The sequence below is a fragment of the Carassius auratus genome, chromosome 31 (assembly GCF_003368295.1).
Source record: "Carassius auratus strain Wakin chromosome 31, ASM336829v1, whole genome shotgun sequence".
NCBI classification, from domain to species: domain Eukaryota; kingdom Metazoa; phylum Chordata; class Actinopteri; order Cypriniformes; family Cyprinidae; genus Carassius; species Carassius auratus.
In genome coordinates this window covers 9023472-9047150 of record NC_039273.1, presented here as the reverse complement: position 1 = coordinate 9047150, position 23679 = coordinate 9023472, and the positions used below count along the sequence as shown (strand labels likewise).

The following is a 23679-nucleotide window of genomic DNA, read 5'->3' as shown; positions in this document are numbered from 1 at the left end:
TTACTTACAATAGAACAGCAATGCATTTTGTGGACGACCGTTTTGTGAACCTAGGAGAGGAAGTCATTCTGACTTTGCTACAGCAATCTGGCACTTCTGAATCAGCTACTGTAGGTATGTTTTATTATTAGTCAAATGTGGAGTTTTGCGCATTGTGTGTGTGTGTGTGTGAGAGACAGACAGAGAGAGAGAGAGAGAGAGAGAGAGTCACACGGTGGAGTCAGCTGTCTTAACCGTCTGTATCTTGTGTACTGCAAACACACAGGAGCTTTATCACTGTCTGACACACGACTCTGTTCCCCTTTCGGGCTTGAACTGATGGTATAACTAAGGACATTAATATCTGTCTTTAAATTTATTTTGAAAGAGGAAGCTTGCGATCATGTAAAGGGGCATTACATTTCTGATGAGTGCTTGCGTTTTCGGCTAATCACAATGCACTGGGTCAGTTGGCCAACCAGAGCAGACTGCGCTTGTTGGAAGGAAGGACTTTGTAGAAAACAATGCATTGGTGGGGCATAGAGGACCTACAATAATGTACAGAATTTGGAAAAAAAAATGTTTTTTGAACATTAAAGCAGGTCAACATATTCTGTTACACCAAATACACAAAATAATGATCTTTAAAGCTACTATTAGTGATTTCTGTGCAACTAGCAACAATTGCAACTTGTACTGTATATCATCCATAGTCTGGCCCCTAAACTCATACCATTGGTTAAAGTGGTGGAGAAGTGCCTCCAGGTTTTCTGATTGGTTAATGTGAGTGGCTTTCTCTTAAATAACACAAGACCTCTTGTAAAATAGGCTCCTTAACAAAAAGTATGTTCTGACTAACTATCGAACTGATCTAATACTGTGAACAGAAATAAACTCAAAAACACTTTCAGGATGTTCATCAAAAAGGCTGATAAAAAGATCCTATCAGCTTCACTAGGTAAACAGTTTTACACAATAACAGGCCCTTGTGCCAACGTATGGCGATTTTTATCACAATGAAGAGCGAAGTGGAGAGAGAAGGCCTTCAGTGTGTCCCTGTGTAGATGGCTTCTTTAAACTAGAGTGTTAACAGCCGGTTTGAGACAGTGTTTTGTAGAACACTTGTCCTTCTAGGGCCCATCAACCTTTGTTCTTCGTTCAGGAAGACTGCTCTCTCGAGTGCTCTGCGATGGTGTAATAGATATTTTTTCAGCGCCAGGCTCTCGTCACATAATGGGAAAAGCTACACTTTTGTGTGGGTGTTCGTGTGTATGTAATTCAGGCATCTATTTCAGGGTGAGGTCAAGGTAAGAGAACGATCACGCCAGGCAGTGGGCTGGAGTGTTATTGTGGTATCTTGGCTTGCTAAACATTTGTTTTCAGTTAACAGACAGAGATATCAAAGGAGCAACCGGGTTGTTCAAACAACAGGAAAACCTCAGCGCAGTTGGCCAAGAATTGGGTAGTGCTATCTTTTTCCCCACCATTTTTATGTAAAAGAAAAATCATGGCACAAAAAGTCATATGACTTTTTTATCAGTCTACCTGCAAATCAGTTTGCTATGTTGCTTCAATTAGCACTTTCACTGGAATTGCCATGTTAGTACAGTAGCATCGTATTCTAGAAAATTGTAGTTTTGATTTAAGGGACTTACTAGCATGTAAACATGGTATCTACAAGCAAGAGTGTGTGTATTGTTTTGTTTTCTGAATTACGGTTTGTCTGCGAAATATGTTTTTGTGTACATGTTGGGTTTTTTTTCTGCACCGTCATTCATGGAGAATGCTGCACCATTTACACCATATAACTATATACATGATTCTATATATATATATATATATATATATATATATATATATATATCCAAAATGTTTGATACTGCAATGTATATAATTACTATTATCAAAAATGTTATGTATATATGTATATGTGTGTACATACATCCAAAATGTTGCTATTTTCCTGTCAATGATGTGAAATTTATATTCTAGTGTTTTTTTTTGTTGTTGTTGTTGTTGTTGTTTCAGATACAAATGCATGTGAATGATGAACTATATGGAATATTTAAGATTTCATTTGTGATTATTTTGCTTTCACTTTTCTTATGGCAGGCACTTACAAACGGTCACTTAAAGTGCTCTTTAAAAAGACTTTGGGCACCTGTCACATTTTCTCTGACATAAACTGTACACAGATGCCTGCTTAAATGGTAAACATCTGCATGTCTACAACTTTTGGATCTCTGTCAAATTACGTGATAGCTGTGGGAGCCACAGGGGCTGTTGAGCTTTGCTAATGGTTTTGTATATGATCATGCCAGCTATTTAAAGAACTTCCAAAAAGTTCATGTTATTTCTTTGCATCTGTCTTTTCATTGTTTGTTCAATGACTTTTCTGTCTTTAGTACCATTCAGGGCACTTACTATGGATGATATGATGGGGGGAAAATCGTATAGACCTAAACTGAAGGAGCTACCCAAACAGCAAAAATCAAACACCAAAACAACCTTATAGCAGCACTAGCAACCAACCACAATGCTCTGCTCTGCATGAACAAGCACCAGTTATGTTTTCTTAATGTAAAAACCTAGTTTGTAGTCAATTGTACTGAATGTTACATGTGTCAGAAAAGTAAAATCTTGTGTAAATAAATTGACATGTTACCAAAAAAAAAAAAAAAAAAGAATTCAATTGGTTCTTGAATTCTTACAATGTGGAAATGATATTGGAATTATGAATGCTGAGCTATGTGCGTGTGAAGTCCATTATCCCTTATTTCCAAAAGTTATGTAGTCCCCAATAAGTTATCAACCAATGGGTTTTGAATCTGGGCCATATGAGTGTGGATGTATGTCAGCCATAAACGCAGTCAAAAAGTGAGCTTCCCCTCTTATGAACAAGGGTGTGTTTTATGCCTTTGAGCTATGCAGACATGCAGTCCCAGTGTGTGTTTCACAGGCCCATCAAGCCCATGGGCTCATATAAGAGATACCTTTCAATCGGGAAGTGATCCCCATCTGACATGACAGGTGATTTTCCTCTGTATCCAATTAATAACCTAATTTTAACAATTAACAGAGGAGGATTGTGAAAAGCCCTGTGGATAGTGAAGGCCTGAGGGATTGGTAGCATTAGGTTTTGCTGCAGATCCTCCTAGGTTCACTCCCATAATCCCCGGTCATAATGCCATGCCCTTTTCCAGGTGTTGCTCTATGAGAGGTCTCAGAGGACGGGACGAGGTAAAAGGTTGGGGTTGAAGATGGACTGGGGAGGGAGAGCGCATATGGCAGGGAATGAGAGTTTGGAGTGAAAACTCTCTTGCTTTACACCCCACGGAGAGGAGGAAATTAAAAACCAGGCAGAGGGGAGGAGAGCGTTAGGGAGTGTTTGTGGAAGGAAAGGGTGATTTAAGTGTCAGGACGGGGGTGGGGGGGTGGGACTGTGGAGTTAATTACTGAGTAATGAGGGACAATTTATTGTCTTCTTGTTAGACACATCAAAATGCATATTGTGAGGCTCTCTGTTAATGTGTCCCCTTGGAGCTTGCTGCTAAAGGTCCTGAAAGCTTGTCTGGAGCTTTAGTAGACCGAGTTGGATGCAGCCATCCTGGGACCCCAAGGGCCCTGCGGAGCCACTGAAATACCACCAGGTGCTTTTAGTGTCGGTCTCCGAGTCAGGAGAATTTATTCTGAGAAATAATGTGAGTTGCATTAGCAGAGTATCGATCCCCCTCAGTGTGGCCTTCCCTCATGAGCCTGCGGTAAGTCTTTAGAGGCACCTCTCAACCCCACTAAATCTCCACTTCCTCAGTTACAGCCCTCTCCTGTTGTTTCCTACCTCGTGTCCATCTGTTTTATTTTAGGTCAAAGTTTGTCGTTCATCTCTGGAGGTGATATTTATTCTGGAAATTTTTTAACTTGAAAAAAAAGGCATGATTAGATATTTGATCACTCTATGATGTAATGAACAGTAAAACAATGAGGAAAACTCAAAATCAGACTAAATAAAATATTTATTAATGTTTGGGGTCAGTAAGATTTTTTTTATGCATTAAAATGATCTACAGTTACAGTGAACACTTTTGTGAACACTTTTACAAAATAAATAAATGATTGAAGTTTATATTCAGCAAATAATCCTGAAAAATAAAATATTTCAAAATATTTAAGTTCAAAAGTGTGTCTCATATATATATATATATATATATAGCATATTAGAATAATTTCTTAAGGATCGTGTGAATAACGGCTGATGAAAATGCAACTTTACCACCACAGGAATAAATTACATAAAATAAAATATTAAAACAGATACCAGTTATATTAAAATGTAATATTTCACAATATTACTTTTTTTCTGTTCGTTTTTTAATATATAATATAATAACGTAAAATATAACATTTTATATAGTTAAATAACATACAATTCAAATTCATTTAGTATGATTTTACAGTAATACCCGTTGTGTTTAAGTGGAAACCATGGTAAATGTTTGTAAGGAGAGGAAAGATAACATGCAAAATATATTCAGCTGTCAGTTCAGTGAACTTAAAGTGCATGTGATATTCAAGGCCACTTCTAATAAACTGTTTTGGTGGAAATGTCAGTAAAATCATCCTTCAGCCATTTCCTAAAGAGAGAAACCTCAGCCTTTGATGTGGTATGTGTGAAATCAGATCACATAACAAAGCTTCCGTCACCAACAGCTAGAAGTCAGAAGTAATCTGCACCATTATTATTCAGTACCTGTCACGAATGATTCACAAACAGCAGTATCAATAGAGATATGTATGTCTGCATTACGTATAAAACCCCAAAGGAGAGAATGTATATATATAAAAAAAATCTGCTCTAAATCACACCGCAAGCCATTGTGTTAAAATGAAACATGCTTAAAATGCTAGTAGCCTATTAAATATATGCAGAACTCATTTTTGGTTTTCTTCTTCTTTCTTTCCTTCTTTTTTAGATCATAATCTAAACCCATTAGAAATGACATTTCTAATCGGTGGTAATGCAATTCTAATCTGAATTGTGTTCTTTGTTTTGTTGCTCAAATGAAAACGTTCCATCAGCAGCTGAATCTGTCTTTGAAATGATCTCTCTCGATGCACGAGTAGAATATGGAATGTCTATAGAATGCAAATGAGCTTTCTCTGGACATGCATAAATTAAGCAATGAGGTTCCAGAAATAACACAAGTCTGTGAGGAGCATCTATTAATAGATTCATAGAATTTGAAATGAGGCTTTATATACGACTCCACTCCGGGAACAGGATTTCTCCCGTGGTGTTTTAAGAGCCAGTGGAACCAAGTCTCTGTCTGGTTCATCATAATGGAAGCCTTCAACAGGAAAATGCATCTCTTTTTGCATTAGAAACAAGAACTAGATGTGCTGAAAGTCCATTTCAGTGCTTTCTTTATAGCACAGTTGAAAGCAAAAGACACCGCAGCTACTTATGGGTCACATTTACAGTGCTGTGCTAACATATACAGTGCTGAACGCCATACATTGACTATACATTATTGAACTCCTCCAGAGTGGTTTTCTAAGACATATTCGTTGTGTTGTTCTCCTTTGTTCTCCAAACGTCCCTTAGGGGCCACCGGCAGCAAGCTCAAACTCTTTTTGAAGAGAGAGAACAATTTTCCACCATATGAGTCAACTTTTTCATTCATCAAAATGGCAGAACACATATGCATCCAGCTCCCCATAGAATTCTCCCCTAAGGAACATGCTTGTCAGTGTGGGAAAACAAGTATACCAACAGTGTTAGGTAATAGGCCACCACATTAATCACCAGAAGTTATAGCTTATGTAATAGCAAAACAACCTCAGCTCAACAAAATCATAACTTTGTGTTTAGACTCATGTCATGTACAAACTTGGTTGTACTATGAATTTTTTTCCCCCATTTTAACTAGCAGACAAGCTGCAGTCGAAGACAAATATACAGTACATAATGGAAAAATAGGTGTCTGAGGATGAAGTAGCAGTAGAAACAAATGGATTTTGCAGAAAACTGGTGTTTGGATGTAACATTCATCTGTAAAGAAAAGCAGCTAAAGAAATAAAAATAGCTGTTAGGATAACTGCAAGTGAACTGACATACCTTAAAAAGAAGCAATGATGCATAAAACAAAGCATTTAAATGTTAATGAAATGTTTTTTTTTTTTTGACATGATTTATGGGACAGCACATCAATGAAAGCCAACTTTTATCATTTATGATGTTCACATACAAACCAGCTGTTTTTGAAACAGCTCATTGGTTCTGTTGTGACTCAGAAATCCAAACTCTCAAATAAAATCGGTCATTCATGAGGTTTAAAGTTTAGGCAGCTACAGTCAAACAGGCCGTAATCTGTGAGAATGATGTGCCATAGACTTTAGAGTCGTCTATGTGAATAATGCACATCTGTGTGGCTGGTTTCCCATCTCTATTTGAATAGAACGGAGCAGAATGGCACATGTTGACAAAATATTGCCCTTTAAATAATGTAGTGAAAATGCACTGTGATGTGTTTTGAAGACCTGTATGTCAGCAGGTGAGCCTGATCCAAGCAAACAGCACAAGCTTGCTATCATCAATAAGACATGAGATCACAAACAGGCCATAAACAGAGCTTACACATCAAAATTAAATAACTGCACACACACAAGAGGCTGGAAATGCAACTACAAGTCTTCATCTGAGAAAGAAGCCCGTTTATGGTTAGCTAATTTGTCACTAAAAAGTATACTGAATGAAATAACATTTCATAAAACAGCTAGCACTGCCATGATAGCAATTCCCTTGGGATCAAGATATTTGGGTTTATCGATAATTGCTCATTTCAAAATGCACGAAGTGTAAGTTCATGTGAAGTATATCTCAACTACTGGAGAACAAGCACAGCACAAGTTTCTTTTTCCACTGAAGACGTGTTTAGCACAACAGCCGTGCCCACGCTCCTGACAGTAATTGCAGCTCAAGGAGGTCATCAATAATGCATTCAAGATCACTTACACATCATGGAGCAGTCATAGGCTTGAAGAGCCGCTTCTACCCTGGCCTAAAAAAAAACCTACGGTGCAAGAGGTTCAGGGGAAAATGAGGTCTTCAAAGAGAGCTTGGCAATAGTTTACAACATAATATAGCATGTACAGCAGTGTTTAAGAATAGATAGATAGATAGATAGATAGATAGATAGATAGATAGATAGATAGATAGATAGATAGATACTATTTATATACTGTAGTAGTATTAATGTATATAATTTAAGTTTCTATAATAATATTTGTTAAATTATCCACATATATATGATTAACATATTGTTATAACACTATTCAAATATTTATTAATGAACAAATTAGGATTAAAAATAACATTTCCCACACTGAAATGAGCAGTGGATTTTACTACTAAATCTAAATGTCACCTGTTAACTTAAAAAAAAAAAAAAAAAAATCCTAGGTTAAATATTAATATGCGGAATACTAAAGCAAACTTTTAACCTAGCATCCTAAATTTTATTTTAAGTGTTTGAGAAGCATTTTATAATAAACAATAATTTCTTTCCAAAAGGACATAAACTGCTTAAACTCATGTACAGAATGAGGACAATGGGCAATGACAGTTTGATAGTTCTCCCGTGATATGTTCTGGTAAAATAGAAGCACATGATGAACTATAGCTTTCTGTCTCCATGCTTCCACTGTGTGGACAGATAATGAATTACTGATTCTTATTAAGTCCTGCTGATTTTCCTACTCGGAAGAACTTTGCCATTAAATACTAATTGAATCCTGATTAGTACTATTTCTAACTTTAAACATATTTTGTATTCTTGGATCTAAAAGTGAAGATCTTGACAGTTCATGTGATGCTAGGCTTCAGATCAGGGGCAGAATTGTCGATCTAACACAACAGTGAAGCTCTCCAACACCAGTATCCTCATTTGCAGTACTAATTATGTAAATATCTGGCCTGAGTATCTGAGCTGATGGCATGAATTATAGACATTTATGTGCATACCTGCTATCCTATTGCTTTACTAATGGAACTAATTGGCCACTCCTTTAGAATAATTGCAGTGACGGGGGTCAAGTTCTCCACTGGCCGTTTCATTCAAGTATTGTTTTTCAGCATATACACAGAACAGAGAGCAATTAAGATAACTGTGGTAGAGGCCCTTACAGGGCCATTCACGAATGCTGACGGTGAAAAAGACTGGTAGTGTTATACACAAGGTTGAACATGAGTGGATAGACTTGAACAAGTGTGATACCAGGTAGTATTGGGGTACGTAAAGCATTACAAATGCATTGTAAAAGTTATTTATGATGCATCTGAATCAGGGCACAAATTTAGTAGTGATTACATTTGGAAAACTTTGTGCTGCTCATATTTGACCAATGTTCAGAAATGGTTCAAGTCATTTCCAATGCAAAATTGTATACCTGAACTCTTATGTGTAAATAAAAGCTGCATATGGGTTCAGTAAGCTTGCCTGCAGTGGACTTTATTATAGTTGTGGAAGGCAGTGTTTATCGTAATAGTGTTCAAATATAGAAACCTCATACAAAATGCACTAGTTAAATAACACACAAGTAGAGTTGCTTACAAATGAGACACTACACACTAAACAGGTTGTGGATGTACTGATAACTTAAAATGTACAGTACACCCCTTCACCAATGTACTGTATCGTTAAAATCAAACTGGGTGAGAGTATATTACCAAATCCAAGAGGCAAACTTTCTCTACCACAGACTCTGACCACCCTCTATGACTAAGTTATGCCCTGTCATGTAGTCAGAGGCGTCAGATGCCAAGTATACCACTGCAGCTTGGAGGTCTGTCACTTGAGCCAGTCGTCCGGCTGGGATATCTGACAGCCAGCGCTGAACTAGAGGCTCCAGACTCTCTGAATGGATGAGAGGGGTGTCAACAATACCACTGTAGAGAAAGAGAGAGACAGATAAGACAGAGTGTTGTTTCAAGGCCACTCGTTTCAGTTATAGCAGTCACAGTGACATAAAATGAAGTTGGCTATCCTTTAAGGACTTTAGTACTGAGCAGAACAGCTCTGATGGTGTTTACACTGGTTCAATGTCCTTTGATGGATGGATAGTATGATTGGCACACTCCAAACTGAACATCAGAAGTCTTAAGGTCCACATGGAATCAAAACTGACCATATTTGTTACAAAAGTAACAATATATAAAATGAAAGTTTCCAATCAAGTTCCACTCATGGTTAAAACAATGCTGTATTGGTTTGGTATACATGTGCATGTCTCATACATTCATACAGTGTGTATGTATGTATATATATATATATATATATATATATATATATATATATATATATATATATATATATAAAATAGAATTTTATGTTCTAATTTAGACTGTAATATAACTTTTCAATGGTGAGCAGAAAAAAAAAAATCACAAATAAATGTCCCAGTAACAAGACAACAATTACATTCAGGTCTGGATCCATTTGGTACAGAATGCACACAGTCCAATCAATTTCTATAGGACAATATCAATTCTTGCTCTCTTTTTCAAATCAATTGGGTTGCCATTGCAATTACTGTTTCATGATGACTGCAATGAGTATATTTCTTATATTACTGCCAGCACTAAAATAGCTGCGTGTGATAAACTGGATCATCAACTGTCCACATCAACTTTGCAAATGTTCTTCACACCGGGGCAGCCGCATGGGAAATACAGTCTGTCTGTTCACACACTCACTGACAGCCGAAATCCCCAACAGCCTTCGGTGCCATTTAAGCCCGGACGAATAGATTCCATTCTTCATGATACCAAATCCAACACAGCAGCTAAATTAGAGGCACTGAAGTAGCATGTGACACCTTTAGTTAACATATTAAAATCTCAATTATATTTCTCTTCAGCTCTGCTTTATCTGGGAATCCGTCCTGGCAATCAAAGGCTTACTGTGTTCCCTCAGCCAATTTTGTAGATAATGCAGCTTATCACTGTCACAGCTTAAGTTGCCAATGAAATCAGGTGGCAGTCAACCTCACACATGCTAATTGTGCCCCCTCCCACCCATATGCATATTTACCAACGGTCACTTAACAGAAATCGGGCCAATTGAGAGACCTTGTGTTTGGGGGGTGGGGGTTTGACGGAGAGAAAAGAATTGCTTCTTTGCAAATTAAAATGAGAAAACAAGCTGCTGCTATATAGAAATGAATAAAGAGCACATGTGCGCGTGTTGCGAATTTACTGTCGGAAGCACGGGGGCTTGGGGATCCTCAGCTTCAAGCGACACGCTCACGCTTCCTTTTGCTCTTTTCTTCCTTTCCTCAGAAGAACTGCGCTGACAAATAGATACAAACAAGGCTGCCATTGTTTTGCTGACACTTCTGCTGAAGAGGCTAATTTGAATCCCTAATTGAATGTAACAATTAAAGAAACTGTTTGCTCTACTCATCCCTCTAGACGTCATCCAATTAAGCTGGATTGCATTGTTTCACACTGTAATTTAGTAACTGAGTCTCAACTGTGTGGCCTATTGTGGAAAATTATGCATTTTGACCCTGTCAAAACAAATTAAGTTCCCACTTAAATATCAAAACAGTCCTCTCTGCTTAATTGGTGCAATGCACATATGAAGAGAGAAAGGCTGTAGTTTTTTTGCACAAAAAGTTGGCATTGATTCATGCGTTACATTTAAGAACATAATATGGGGAGAACCAGAACATGTGCCTCTGCTAAAGAGAGCACCTAGTGGGAAATAATCATGTTACCAGCAATAAAAATGTATTCCAGTTCAATTTTGACTAGTCCCACACAGCACAGTGTATGGTCTGTCACACTTACGGGGAGATGCAATTGACTCGAATGCCTCGATCGATCCACTCTGTGCCCAAGGTTTGTGTGAGCTTAACTACCCCAGCTTTGGATGTATTATAGGACAGTTGCTTCTGCGGATGTGGCACTGTTGAGAAGAAAAAAGAAGTACTTTTTTAAAGAAGTACTTTTAAGAGCGAAATCCCATTACAGTATTTGACAAAATTGTCAAATTTCCTATACTGGACAACTGTGATGGTGCACTTTTTCAGTGGTGTCATTAAATTTATTAATGAGTTCTGGTTTATGTTTTCATTAAAAATCGATGTTTTAAATCCAAACTTTACTGTTGCAAAATGTGGTGGGATATGTCGAAGGGCCTATCCATCAATCTCAGAAAAAAAAAGATACAAAATCTGTCAATGGGGCAGAACCTTTTTAAAAGACACACCTTTGTTCATAAACAGTCCTGCCTCAGTGATAGATTTTGTACCTTTTTTTCTGAGTGTTTATTAAATACGCTCTATATAGGTTCTATGTCTATGGTTCCATGAAACTTAAAGTTTCACATCCAGTTGGCTTTTCAGGTAGATGAGATTTTTATTCTAGATTCATTATATTGGACAAAACATATACACCTCTGTACAAGTTGAGCAAACAATATTTTTGAGCATTTTCCCTGAAGAATCTGCTCTGCATCTGCTATGAGCGTAGCATGTTAGAACCAGCTTTGAATTGCTCTGTGTTACATCAATACATTAAAATGAATTAAACCAACTTTTAAACTTTTAAACACACATTATACTCCATAATGACCTAAACATGTGATTAATACAAGGCCCAATTACTTCATTCCCCTCATAACTCAGCGAGAGGGTCTTGAACTCCAATGTGACATGAAAACACTTTCATTAGCTTTTGGGACCCCGCAGATGAAGCCATGTAAAATTAATTACTTGGGATGTTCGGCATGCATCATCTTCAAGAACAAAAGCAAAACTCCATTTGTTTGTCTTGACCATCACAGATGCTCAACGCTGCATGCAATGCAGGGAAAAAGGGTCTTGCTTGATTAATCATCACGAGGGCGGCTCCAAGTTACATGCAACTTTAGTAGTTAACCTCATCACCCGGTGATCTCACTGCCAAATTGCCGTGGTTGGAAGCGAGATGATAAATACAGCACAGCTGTGCGAAGGCAGCGGCCAGTCCTGTGGAGATGGGTTTGCGCTCTCTAGCCCCTCATTTGTTTTAAAGGAGAAATGCTAACCGGACAATTGTCAGATTGCACTGGGCCTGGTTTTCGAGGGAAGCTGCTCTTATTAAAAAAAGATGCCGTTCTTTGCCTACAAATAAGCCTCTGATTTATCAGAAAATACAAAAAGGCCAGCATGTATTAATCCTAGCAGAAAATATGGCAAGAGAACAGACCGCCTTTTTACTGTATGCCTCAGAGAGGCATTGATGTTTTAAAGGAAGGAAGAGCAAGGAAACTAGGCTCCTCTCTGATCTGTAATTTTCAGAGATGTTGCAGGTCATAGTGATGTCATTAGAGTCTGTTTTGTATTTACCAGTTTTTTTTTTCATCTAAAGCCTATGAGTTTTAAAGGTACACCCACCAAAAAAGGCAATTCTGTCATCATTTAGTCACCATGTTGAACCAAACCCATATGACTTTATTTATATGAATACAAAGAGATGTTTTGCGGAATGGGGTCACTGGTTTGACATTTTCAATGAATATCGTCGCTGTCCGATGAAAACCACGTATGTCCATTTTGCCGATTTTGAGATTTTTTGACGGATTGAATGTCCAGGTTCATTTCCGTATACAGTATGCTTCACATATCTAAATGGCCAATGAAAAGTTGTGAAATCATGTCATCTGATTTTCACGTATATCCATTTGGTGTCAAAGCTGTCAATCACGCCGCGTATCTCCCGCCCTGTGGAAGCATCTCGCCGGTCTCGTAAAGTTTCATCGAAGCTCAGCACTGGATAGCCGAATAACACCGTGAGGTAAAGTAAATAAACATAGCCTGGTGAGACAATGACTTTCCTTCATCGAGGTAAACGTTTCCCCCCTGACGCCAGACGTACGTCTAGGAGTGACAAAATTACGGTAGGACTGTGCAAACAAAGTATCTGTCTAGCATTACCATGTCAGTGTTAGGGGTGTGACGGTTAGTATATAACCGTGAGTTGAACACCGTCATTAGAACTTTATAACCGCCAAAACCGTGTCACTAAAATATTTTTTACAAACATTTTTTATCAAAAATTATTTTCATTTTTTAGATAGGATCATCAGATGCGCAATATATCGGGAGACATGGTTTTTACCACTTAATGAAGTTTTGTAAATCGTCAGACATGATATTTACCACTTCATTAAATTTTGCTTTGTAGAAAACCTTTCTTAAAAACGAATTTCGTTTTGAACAAATTTTATCTTAATTTTAATAGATGTTTCATCAACCAATTGCATGTATTTTAATAAATAAAAAGCAAATATAGCAGACAATGATAACCGTGACATGGAAGCACTGTGAACTAGAGCGCATCTCATTGTAAATGAAATTCAGCGTAGGCCTATGCCTCATACTCTAGCATTAAATGTTTTTGCTGCATCCTTTCCAGAACAGACAATTGCTTTTTTTTTTTTTTTTGCGGCTCGCATCAGCAAAGCATAGACCGCAAAACAATCAGCGGATGGCGGGCGGGTGCGGCTTTGAAATTTGCTAAAAAAAACTTTGGCTCAGATGATGAGTTTTGTGACAGATCTCCTTAATAAACGGAGGTCTGAAATCTCTGCCCCTTTACCGATCAGAGCGCGCGCTGAAACGGAGTTAACCCGCTATCTCCAAGATCAACCAATTGACTCTACGGCAGATCCACTAGCATGGTGGCGAGACAATATGAAACAAAATGAAACACGCTATGCCCCCCCCCCCCCCCCCCCCCCCCGACGGTTATGTTATGAACCGTCACATTTGACTCACGTCATAACTGTCATCACCAATTCTGAAACCGGCACACCCCTAGTCAGTGTATTGATTCATTGTCACTTCATAGTTTGCAAGAGACATTTAATAAATTTATAATTAATATTAAATAAACTAAGCGTATTTAATAAACTAAGACGTAGGCTATTTAATAAACTGAGCGTATTCATCTGTCAATATGAAACGTGACTTGGCCATTCTAATTAATGATCGGAAGAACGCGTATCGACCACCATTACTGTAAAATATGCACGTATGTCCATTTAAACTCAATTTTGGTCAAATGTGGATTATATCATTACACTGGCAAGAATATGGTTACATGTAAAGATGCCGTACCAAGTATGACAACGCTACATTCAACTGCTTTTGAAATACAGTGTTTTTTTCACTTCCTGAAAAGTAACCGTTTTGGACATACGTGAGTTTCATCGGGCAGCGACGATATGCAGCATTAACATTCTTCTAATAATTTCTATTTGTGCACCACCAAGAAAAGAAACTCATAGGAGTTTGAAATGACACAAGAATGTATAATTGATGACAGTATTTTTATTTTTGAGTCAACTTGCCCCTAAACAGTCAGTCTGGTGCCACCTATCTTCCATTTTAGGTTAAATGCCTCTTATCTATGGGCCGGAAGGCAGAAAACTACAAACTAGTTAACAAACACTTATAATTAGAATTATATCAAAATTAATTTTAAATATGCCCATCCACGTCAAAGGGAATGCGGAAGAGAAAAGGAGAGGGGGAAACACAATGCTACTCAACAGATGGACAGAGGCAGTGTCATTGTGCATTTTAATTGGACTTTCAAGATGTATTCCCCAACTTGGCTACAACAGCCCCCATCTGATTACACATTATGAGAATATTATAACAGATGTTCAGGCCAATAACGAAAATTCCTGAAGGACTGTATGTAATGCGAGTAATTGATCACTTTTTCCCTTGCCCTCTACTCCCCCTTCCTTTTCTCATTCTCTCTCTCTCTCTCTCTCTCTCTCTCTCTCTTCACTTCCTATAGCAGCATGCTTCTGTGTTACAGATTGCACCCACAGTTGGGACTAGCATCCATATGGTACACAAGTTTATTGGCTACTTGACTACACTGTTGATGGAGTGCTGCTATTGCACAGCAAGGGACCTGTTGGAGGAATCGTGCCACATTGTGTAGCAAATAGCGTTCCTTTACAGTGTGCTGCATAAAAACACGGTTTCTTTTCTTTTCTTTTTTTTTACTGCAATTCAAGGCGGAGCACCCAGGACCGGCGGCATACCAGGAAGTCCCTTTATACGAGACTGAGAAGTTGCAATTTACAGCCTTTCAACAGCATTACAGTTTTCATGTTTATAATGATGCAAAAACAGGCTTCTGAGGGGCAATACAGTCGAAGGGCTCTAGTTGAACAAACAATAAAAAGGGTCAGAGAATTTTAGATGGTTGTACACACAAACACTTTATTAAATATATTACATACAATTTAGCAGCTTTCAGTAGTTTTAGTGAGTTAAAAGCTATGCGGAGCAGTCTGCGTACAAAACTAATGATGATCCTATGAAGAGTGCGTTTTTAATTTCTGTATTAATATTCATTTTTATATAAAGTCTGACATAATGTATGAAGTCAAAAATGTGAAATCATGATGATAAAAAAAATCCTCCTTAAAATAATGCAATTACTGAAGAAAACCGTATCAAGTAGTTTTGCGTAACTTTCTTGTCCTAGGGTAGAAAGATACATTATTATTTTATTAAATTATATTTTAAGGTAATTTTCTCTCTCTCTCTCTGTCTATATAAATAAATTATCAATTTATTATTATTTATTTATTTAATGATTATATGCATACATTTAATTAAATCTAAATTTTTTCAATGATCAAGAACAACATTATTACTATTAACTGAAACTTTACGTTTCAAATAATTATATTTTTCAAAGCCATATGAAACCAACACAACATTTCTGAAAGTTTGCCACATGTGAAAACCTATATTTCCATACAATTTTTTCCTTGTCTTTATCATGGATACTTGTGTGTCTATACCCTATAATCAAAAACAGTCAAGTTTTCTTTCTCTTTCTCTATTTTACTTGTTTGATATTCTCTTTCCAAAACCCCACCCCTACGTTTGCTGAGAGTATTAAATTCAGAGGGAAGAGACATTGTAATATCTCAGCTTATGGCGGCATAAAAATCATCACTCACCTATTAAACTGGCCATGGAAGCGGTGTTGATTATCTTGCCGTATCCTTGCTTCAGCATGACACGACCGGCCGCCTGAGGCAGTAATTTGAGGGAGAGAAGAGACAAATGTGCTTTCAGAGGAACGTCACAGTATTGACACCTTCACTAATCAGACTTCCACGTCTACAGTCTACAGGGAGAGGAATAACAATCCCCGCATGAGCAAACGAGACAAAAAGTCTCAAAAACTCCCAGCGTTCATTTTAATGCGGTGAGGCATCTCCATCACCTCTCGGTTTTGTGTAAAACAGCTTACTCTGATTTATTTGGTGCCTTGCAGGATTTAATGTCTTCTAATGCTGTAGGTATGAAATCACTTTCCTTCACACCTCTCTTTTCCCTTATCACAGCTTTTATTCCGTCTCCCGGGAAATGTCAGAAACTAATGGAAAAGTTGTTGCTAATATACAAAAGCAACTAGAATCTTCTAAAGTTTGGGCAAATACAAGTACCCATGTGACAAAATGTTAAAGCTGCTCTTTTACATACAACAAAAAATGGTTCAGTGGCAATTTTGCTTGGTAGATTGTATGTTAGGTGGGGATTTGAACCTGGTCCCTTTTCAGACTCTTGATGCTGACTGACTGTGGGTCTATGAAATGAGTTGTAAATGCCTGCTGTATTTTTTACAATAATCATTTCAGGAATGCCTAGAATAAATGGTTTATCTCAGCTGGAATTCATGACAAACTAAATATATAACTGAAGGGGTACCTGGCAACACATGAAAGTCCCTCTGAGGTTAATGCTAAAGGTTTGGTCCCATTCTTCTAGACTAGTGTCCTCACTAGCTGAGTTCTTGTTGATGCCAGCGTTGTTACAAGCGATGTGAATTGTTCCCCATTTAGAAACAATGTCATCAATCATCTTCTGAACGTCCTCTGGTTGGCTGATGTCTGCGGCCACAGCCATGCTTGAAATGCCTGGAACGACATGGAGTCATACGAAAAAAAATATTAGTCCAACATGCACATGAACACATAAATATCACTTTATTAGATTAAGATAAATGTGGGGTTTGTCTAATTTTAAACACATCCTCAATCATGTAAACTATATGACATTAATATAGTACACACACACACACACACACACACACAAAAGAACCAAAATGACTTAAGATATGGAAAAGGAAAAAAAATCTCAAAATGTTGTTAGTTTGCTTAAAACAAGATAAAAATATCTGCCAGTGGTGTAAAAAAAATCATCTTAATTAAATAATCTTAAAGTAAAATCTATATTATTTGTCTTTACAACAAAATATCCTAAAAATGTTGATATTTGTATTAGAAAAAAATGTTTTGCAGTGCACACAGACAAAATTGCTGTATATTAAGACCAAAGATGTCAAAAATAAGTCTGAGCAGCTGGGAAACAGCGTCATTCTGTTGTGTACTATGATACTAGGGCCCCATCTGCTGGTTAAATCAAGTAGAAGCATTATTCAAGCATTATAAATATACCAATAAATATGTATAAAATATAAATATAACAGCAAAAACTTTGTGAAACTAGTGCATTGTTAATAAAATCCAATATTCCTATGGCTTCTAGTAGGACCTCGGAAAATCAGTCTTATTTTAGCATTATTTCTGTACTAATATAGTATTTATTCATATTTGAATTAGCTTCTATTTTAATTTTTTCTGTTTGAATTTAAATCTTAGTTTGTTTACAATAATTATGTTATGTGCTTTCTGACATTTTTATTTTATTGTACAAGTTTTTTTTTTTGTTAACAATATTTCTATTTAGATTTGTATTTCTTAGACTTTAATTTGTTTTTCAATTTCAGTAATTTTACTACTTAAACTTAGCTGCCATTTAGTTGCCATTTCAAATTTTTTAGTTACTTAAGTTTAAGCTTTTCATGTAATATTTCTTTTTTTCCCCAATTAGTACCATTTTAGTTCCAGTTTTAGCAAAACATAAAAGTACCACTCACCTTTCAAAGTCAGTTCATGGGCCACATTCTCTGCTTTTCCTTCGTCCATGTCTACGATGGCGACTTTGGCTCCAGCCTCTCCAAGAGCATGTGCGAAGGCCCTGCCGATGCCCTGACCAGCCCCAGTCACATAGGCCACTTTTCCATCCAAACGTAACCTGTCCAGCACTTGTTTCCCTTGAACTCCTCTGAAAACCTCATCATACGTCACTGTGCTCTGTGAAGCATAGATCAACATCAGTGATCTGATCAACGGCTGTACTGAAGTTTCCTTTTATTATTCTAATTATTCTAAGTATACTGTACCTTCAGCTGTGTGTTTGCCTGAGGTGTGTAGCGCAGTCTTCGTATTATAGTGAGGCCATCTCTCAGAGGAATAATGACCTATAAACAGAGATCAAACGACTGAAATTCAGAACTGTCTGTGTTGTCGGTTTTATAAAATGAATAAAAGCTCATATTTGAGAGAAAACCATTCACACCTGCTCTACTCGAGGATCATCTGTGACGAACTGATTAAAATCTCGCAAGGCTTTTCCAAAATCATCTGCTGAGTCCTTGAGGTAAACTCTCCCTTTAAACAGTGTGTTGTCAACACATATAACACCATCTATCCGCAGCAGGTTATGGTCCAGGAGGAACTTGTAATAGTTGATGTAGTTATGTTTGTCTGCGTCGATGAAAACCATGTCAAACTGCTCTCCCGTGGCAGCTAATTCCTGCAAAATAGTACACGATTAAAGCATTTTCTTAACAAAATAATCAAATAATTGAAATTCTTTTCAGGACAGGACATATTTAATAGCTCAAATGCCTTTAGAGATGTAGGCTGGACTCACCTTCAGGGTGTCCATAGCAGGCCCAGTCTTCACAGTTATCTTTTTGCCATGAGGAGACTTGTCAAATATAGGTTGTGCGAATTCTTTCAGGTAAGGCTCGAGCTCACATGCAATAAGTTGGCCATTCTCTGGTAAGGCCTCGGCCATTGACAAAGCCCCATATCCTGTGAACATTCCTATCTCTAAGACCCTCTTTGCTTTGCTCATATGGACCAGCATCTTTAATACCTGACCTGTTGAATGATAATAACCAGTATTAAAATACAGTTTGCACATATACGCTACAGTAAGATTTTTCAGTGTTTAATAAAGAAGTAAAATAATTATTTTCCGTTTTAATATATTTATTATATAATTTATTCCTGTGAATGCAATGTTTGATCTTTCAGACATCATTCTAATATGTTGATTTGGTGCTAAAGTAACATTTCTTATCATTAACGCAGTTAAAAAAAAATTCTTTTTAATATTTTTGTGGAAACAGTGATACATTTTTTTCAGGATTATTTAATGTAAAGAAAGGTCAAAACAACAGCATTTATATTAAATATATATTTTTGTAACATTATAAATGTCTTTAGATCATTTTAATGCATCCTTGCTGAATAAAATTATAAATAATAAATATATTAAAAAAAAAAAAAATATATATATATATATATATATATATATATATATATATATATATATATATATATATATATATATATATAGTTCATATTTCTTAACAGGCCACAAACTTTTGAACAGTAGTGTGTATTTTGGTTTTATGATCAACTTTGAGTAATTGTGTCTATCTATAAAGACATCAAACAAAGTATACATTGTGGAATTTAAAATATTATTTCAATATTGCAATTAAACTACAATTAATCTGTAATTTAAAGATGTATACCTTCTACCTGTCCAGTGATGCATGTAATAGGAAGCCTGAAAAAGGTTTTTCCATCCTCATGCACCTTATTCCAGTCATGAGAAATAGATTTCCTTCAGAAAATAAATAAACAATTATGATGTGTGTTCATACAACTCATAAAACATTACAATAACATATAATTTTATGTGACTGGCAGCAAAAATAATCTTGCACTGCACAAACACTTCCAGGACAAACACAGTGTAACCACAAACACAACCTAAACAAAGACACGTCATTCACAAAACTAATCATCTACAACCCACACAAAGTTTCAGGTGAATAGTTACCTATACAACTCAGCCAACGGTTCACTTTCCTGGCTGCTCATTTGTTCAAGGTAACCATCCAATCCGCTAGCCAGGTCCAGGGCCTTCTGAAGATTATCACACAGCTCAGCGGGAACATTTGCATTATTCTCTGCGATCTCTTTAGCCTTCAGCAGGTACTCTGTGACAAATTCCACAGGAGTGTCTGAAACTAATATTAAAAAGATGGATTAGTACATTTATTAGTAGTATGTGAATGTATGGTTAGATGTGTTATGAAGCATACAATTACAGATAATTTGTGAGGACACACACGCACGCACACACGCACGCACACACACACACACACACACACACACACACACACACACACACACACATCTATATATATATATATATATATATATATATATATTAGGGGTGTAACGGTTCACAAAATTCACGGTTCGGTTCGATACGATACACTGATGTCACGGTTCGGTTCGGTTCGGTTCGATACGTTTTAGATACAGCAAAATGTAAAAACATCTCAACTTTTCAGAATGCCGCAAGCGCACCGCGGGTCATGTGACAAGAACCAACCAATCAGCTTCATCCTTTCCCGTAACAACGTTGAGAGCTCAGCCAAGATGAAGGAACAGCTGATCATAGTTGTATATGGATTGCAATTTTGAAATAAATTCAGTAGCAGAGCTACTGCAAGCGATTTTTAGAGCTGCAAATCCATTTATCCTTCGCTGAAATTTCCGCGTCTCATGGAGAGAGCACGTCATTGTTGCTTAGCAAAGACAGACGCCTCAGGAGAAAGACGCGCTTAGCGTTTTCCATGCGTTTTTAGGCACGATATGTGAACGGCCCCTAAGGCGCTCGCTCACTCAGCACGCGCTGAAGGCTCGTTGCAAAATGTCTAATGCATTTAACAGACCAGAAATATAAGATCCTAAAATAACCAACAGGTCTGGTGTTTGGGTTGGATTCCCTGTAAGCTAGTGTCTAAATGCTGCAGGGATAGTTTGCTGCGTGCATGTTTCTCCTTTTTTTCGTCTTTTCACAGATAGTACTGACGCATATATCCCAGATATTCCCGCTGGTTTTTTTTTTTTTTTTTTTTGTAATCCCGCTGGTGTACCCTGTCATGTTGCAGATGCGACATACCGTTGTTTTTTTATCCACCACTCTCTTGCCATCACCATTATAGTTTAAAGGGAATCCAAAGTGCACCCAAACACCAGACCTGTTGGTTATTGGAGGATCTTCTCATTTCTAGTCTGTTAAACGCATTGGCTATTTTGCAACGAGCCTTCAGCGCGTACTGAGTGAGCGAGCGCCTGCTGAGTAGCCTAACATAAACATATAAGATGGTGTTTTTTTCTTCTTCGGGAGTGTCAGGGGCGTTGCCTGTTACGTTGTTTGGGTTATTGGGCTACCTTGTTGAACGCATATCATTATATTTCTTTCTCTCTCTTTTTTTTTTTTTTTTTCAAATATAATTAATTACTCCAACGAACCGTTCGGTATACATAATGCGTACCGCGTACCGAACCGAAAGCGTCGTACCGAACGGTTCAATACGAATACGCGTATCGTTACACCCCTAATATATATATATATATATATATATGCTTTCATAGAGGTAAGCCTATGCAGTACAGCTACAAAAAGTATTACTGATTACATAACACTCCATGACTGTAGAATATAATATTCATACAGGCCACATAACCTCACATGACCTTGCGCTCTTTGTAAAATCCTAATGTATTGTAGTCATGTAACTATGAGTCATGTTACTTGCAACCGTTCCAAGAATGACGGAATAAATATTTTTTGTTTGTTTCTTTGTTTTTTGGCAGGTGACCATAAGAACATTTAATTTAATTTTTCATTTCTTCTCCCACCTCGCGAGCCCCTGCAGTTCCGTCATGAACCGCTAGGGGTCTACGAAACAAAGTGGAAAAACATCCACCAACCTCTGCGTCATAAAGAAACCGTAGGCTAATCTTAATATATTATTTAACAAACCACTGCTTTCTTATTTTCTTTATTATTAACTATAAACCTGTTTATTGAACATTGATATATATTTTTGTTGCTGTTTTTTTTTATATAATAGCAATAACGCTTTAATAAAGCCTACTGTAACTTTGATACAGAAATGTATAGGCCTGTCCTATAATTTTAATTGCATGAAATTACCATGAATTCTGATACAGGATGTTTCTGAGCACTATCATGAGGTTTAATATACAAAACCTGTCCAAAAATTAAAGCTTTTAAAATCAAGTAATATAAAAATAAATATTTGTCTAGTCTATGAATATTTTTTAGAACTACAGAAATTTCCTTAAATTGCTCCAACAGCTGAATAATTCCCTCCCTTTGAATATAAAACTGATTTTATAATAAATCAATTCTATTTTTCCATAAATAAACGACACATCAAAGAGTTTTGTAAGTAAACGGTAAAAAACATGGAGCATTTTTTCTGTATGTGCATATAAATGTTTTGCTGCACGTTTACCAAAGTCTTGACATTACGTTGCCAACTTGAAACCACTGACCGAGTTTAGTAACACGCTAACCCTGACTGGACTTCCACTCGTGGCGTTTAATGTTATATTTGTCTGTATGTAAATTCTAAGTAAGAGTTGTAAGGCTATGTATTGAACATGCTTTAGAGCTGCTGCAACAAACAGAACTGGCGTTATTAAAAAATGCGCGATCTGTTAAAAGTTTGGGAATACAAACTGACGTACGTAAACATCCCTACCTTTTGCTGCCTGCATAGCGAATCTTCGTAGCATGAATTGGGAGTGCTGTGTTGGCCGTGTTCTCCGTTGCACAAGCCCACCTTACAAGCATAAACGTTACACAAATGCTCACGTCACAAACTTACACAAGGTAAAGAATTCGCAGTCAGTGCTTCGCCCTGCTTCTGTGTGCAGCTTTCACACGAGTGTAACTGCGCTTCCGGGCACTGTAGAGTTGAGTTTCGAGGGCTGCCGCTGTCTGACCCTCTTAAAAAAATCCAGTCCACGACCCGCAAACGCACCGGTCTGAGCACCAACCATTGCTCAAGCAACTCATTTCACGTGCACCATATGTTTCTTTTATGTTTCAATGTGTCAAAATGAATGCAAAATATTTTTTTAATGTTTATATTTAAAAACATGTACAGAGTCACTGTTGAATCTCCTGAGCTTATAATGGAATAAACGTTTTTTATTATTATTATTTTAGATTGTTCAGTAATACATCAGAAAACTAGCCTACTTACTTTGTTTGTTGTGAGAATACAGTAAAATATAGTTGTTGTGTTTTTTGTTTTTTGACTGAATTGTTCAATAATATTAACTTAATTAACATGACTAAAGAGACCTTACACTTTACACACACACACACACACACACACACACACACACACACACATACACACATCCAAACAAACAAGCAAACATGACAGTGATTCCAAAGTTCCAAAGTATTGGATATTAGATAGCTTGACATGGGGCATGCACAGAAAAAAGTCAAATTATGTTGCTGTGCCTGTTTTTTTTTTCATTTTTTTTTTTTGTTTTTGTTTGCAGGTAAGATAATATATAATTCTATAACACATATCTAGTCCTCAAAATCATAACATTTCCTTGCAGC

General features: G+C 37.0%; 1 protein-coding gene across 2 annotated transcripts; it reads right to left on the bottom strand.

The window, feature by feature from the left end:
• Positions 1-7480: 7480 nt before the first annotated feature.
• On the bottom strand, positions 7481-23075 carry LOC113050481 (probable NADP-dependent mannitol dehydrogenase). 2 transcript variants are annotated; one of them, XM_026213463.1, is made up of 11 exons: positions 22925-23075; positions 20050-20239; positions 19739-19830; positions 18844-19076; positions 18487-18723; positions 18311-18388; positions 18005-18221; positions 16774-16982; positions 16020-16092; positions 10829-10946; positions 7481-8923 (listed from the first exon to the last, which is right to left on the bottom strand). In XM_026213463.1, exons 2-11 carry the CDS (start codon positions 20088-20090, stop codon positions 8728-8730), a joined length of 1494 nt encoding a protein of 497 aa, XP_026069248.1. In that variant the 5' UTR covers positions 20091-20239; positions 22925-23075; the 3' UTR covers positions 7481-8727. The 2 variants fall into 2 exon arrangements, with proteins under 2 accessions (XP_026069248.1, XP_026069247.1); XM_026213462.1 differs by having other exon boundaries at positions 22799-23071.
• Between the last annotated feature and the right edge of the window lie 604 nt (positions 23076-23679).

Bases quoted from the DNA above. Each gene is read 5' to 3' on its own strand.
- LOC113050481 (XM_026213462.1), bottom strand. From the start codon at position 22,832: ATGCTACGAAGATTCGCTATGCAGGCAGCAAAAG. The intron at 19,077-19,738 runs GTATACATCTTT...ATCATTCAACAG, and splicing joins CATCACTGGACAGGTAGAAG to GTCAGGTATTAAAGATGCTG. The intron at 10,947-16,019 runs GTGAGTGATGAT...TCTTCTCAACAG, and splicing joins TTCCATGGCCAGTTTAATAG to TGCCACATCCGCAGAAGCAA.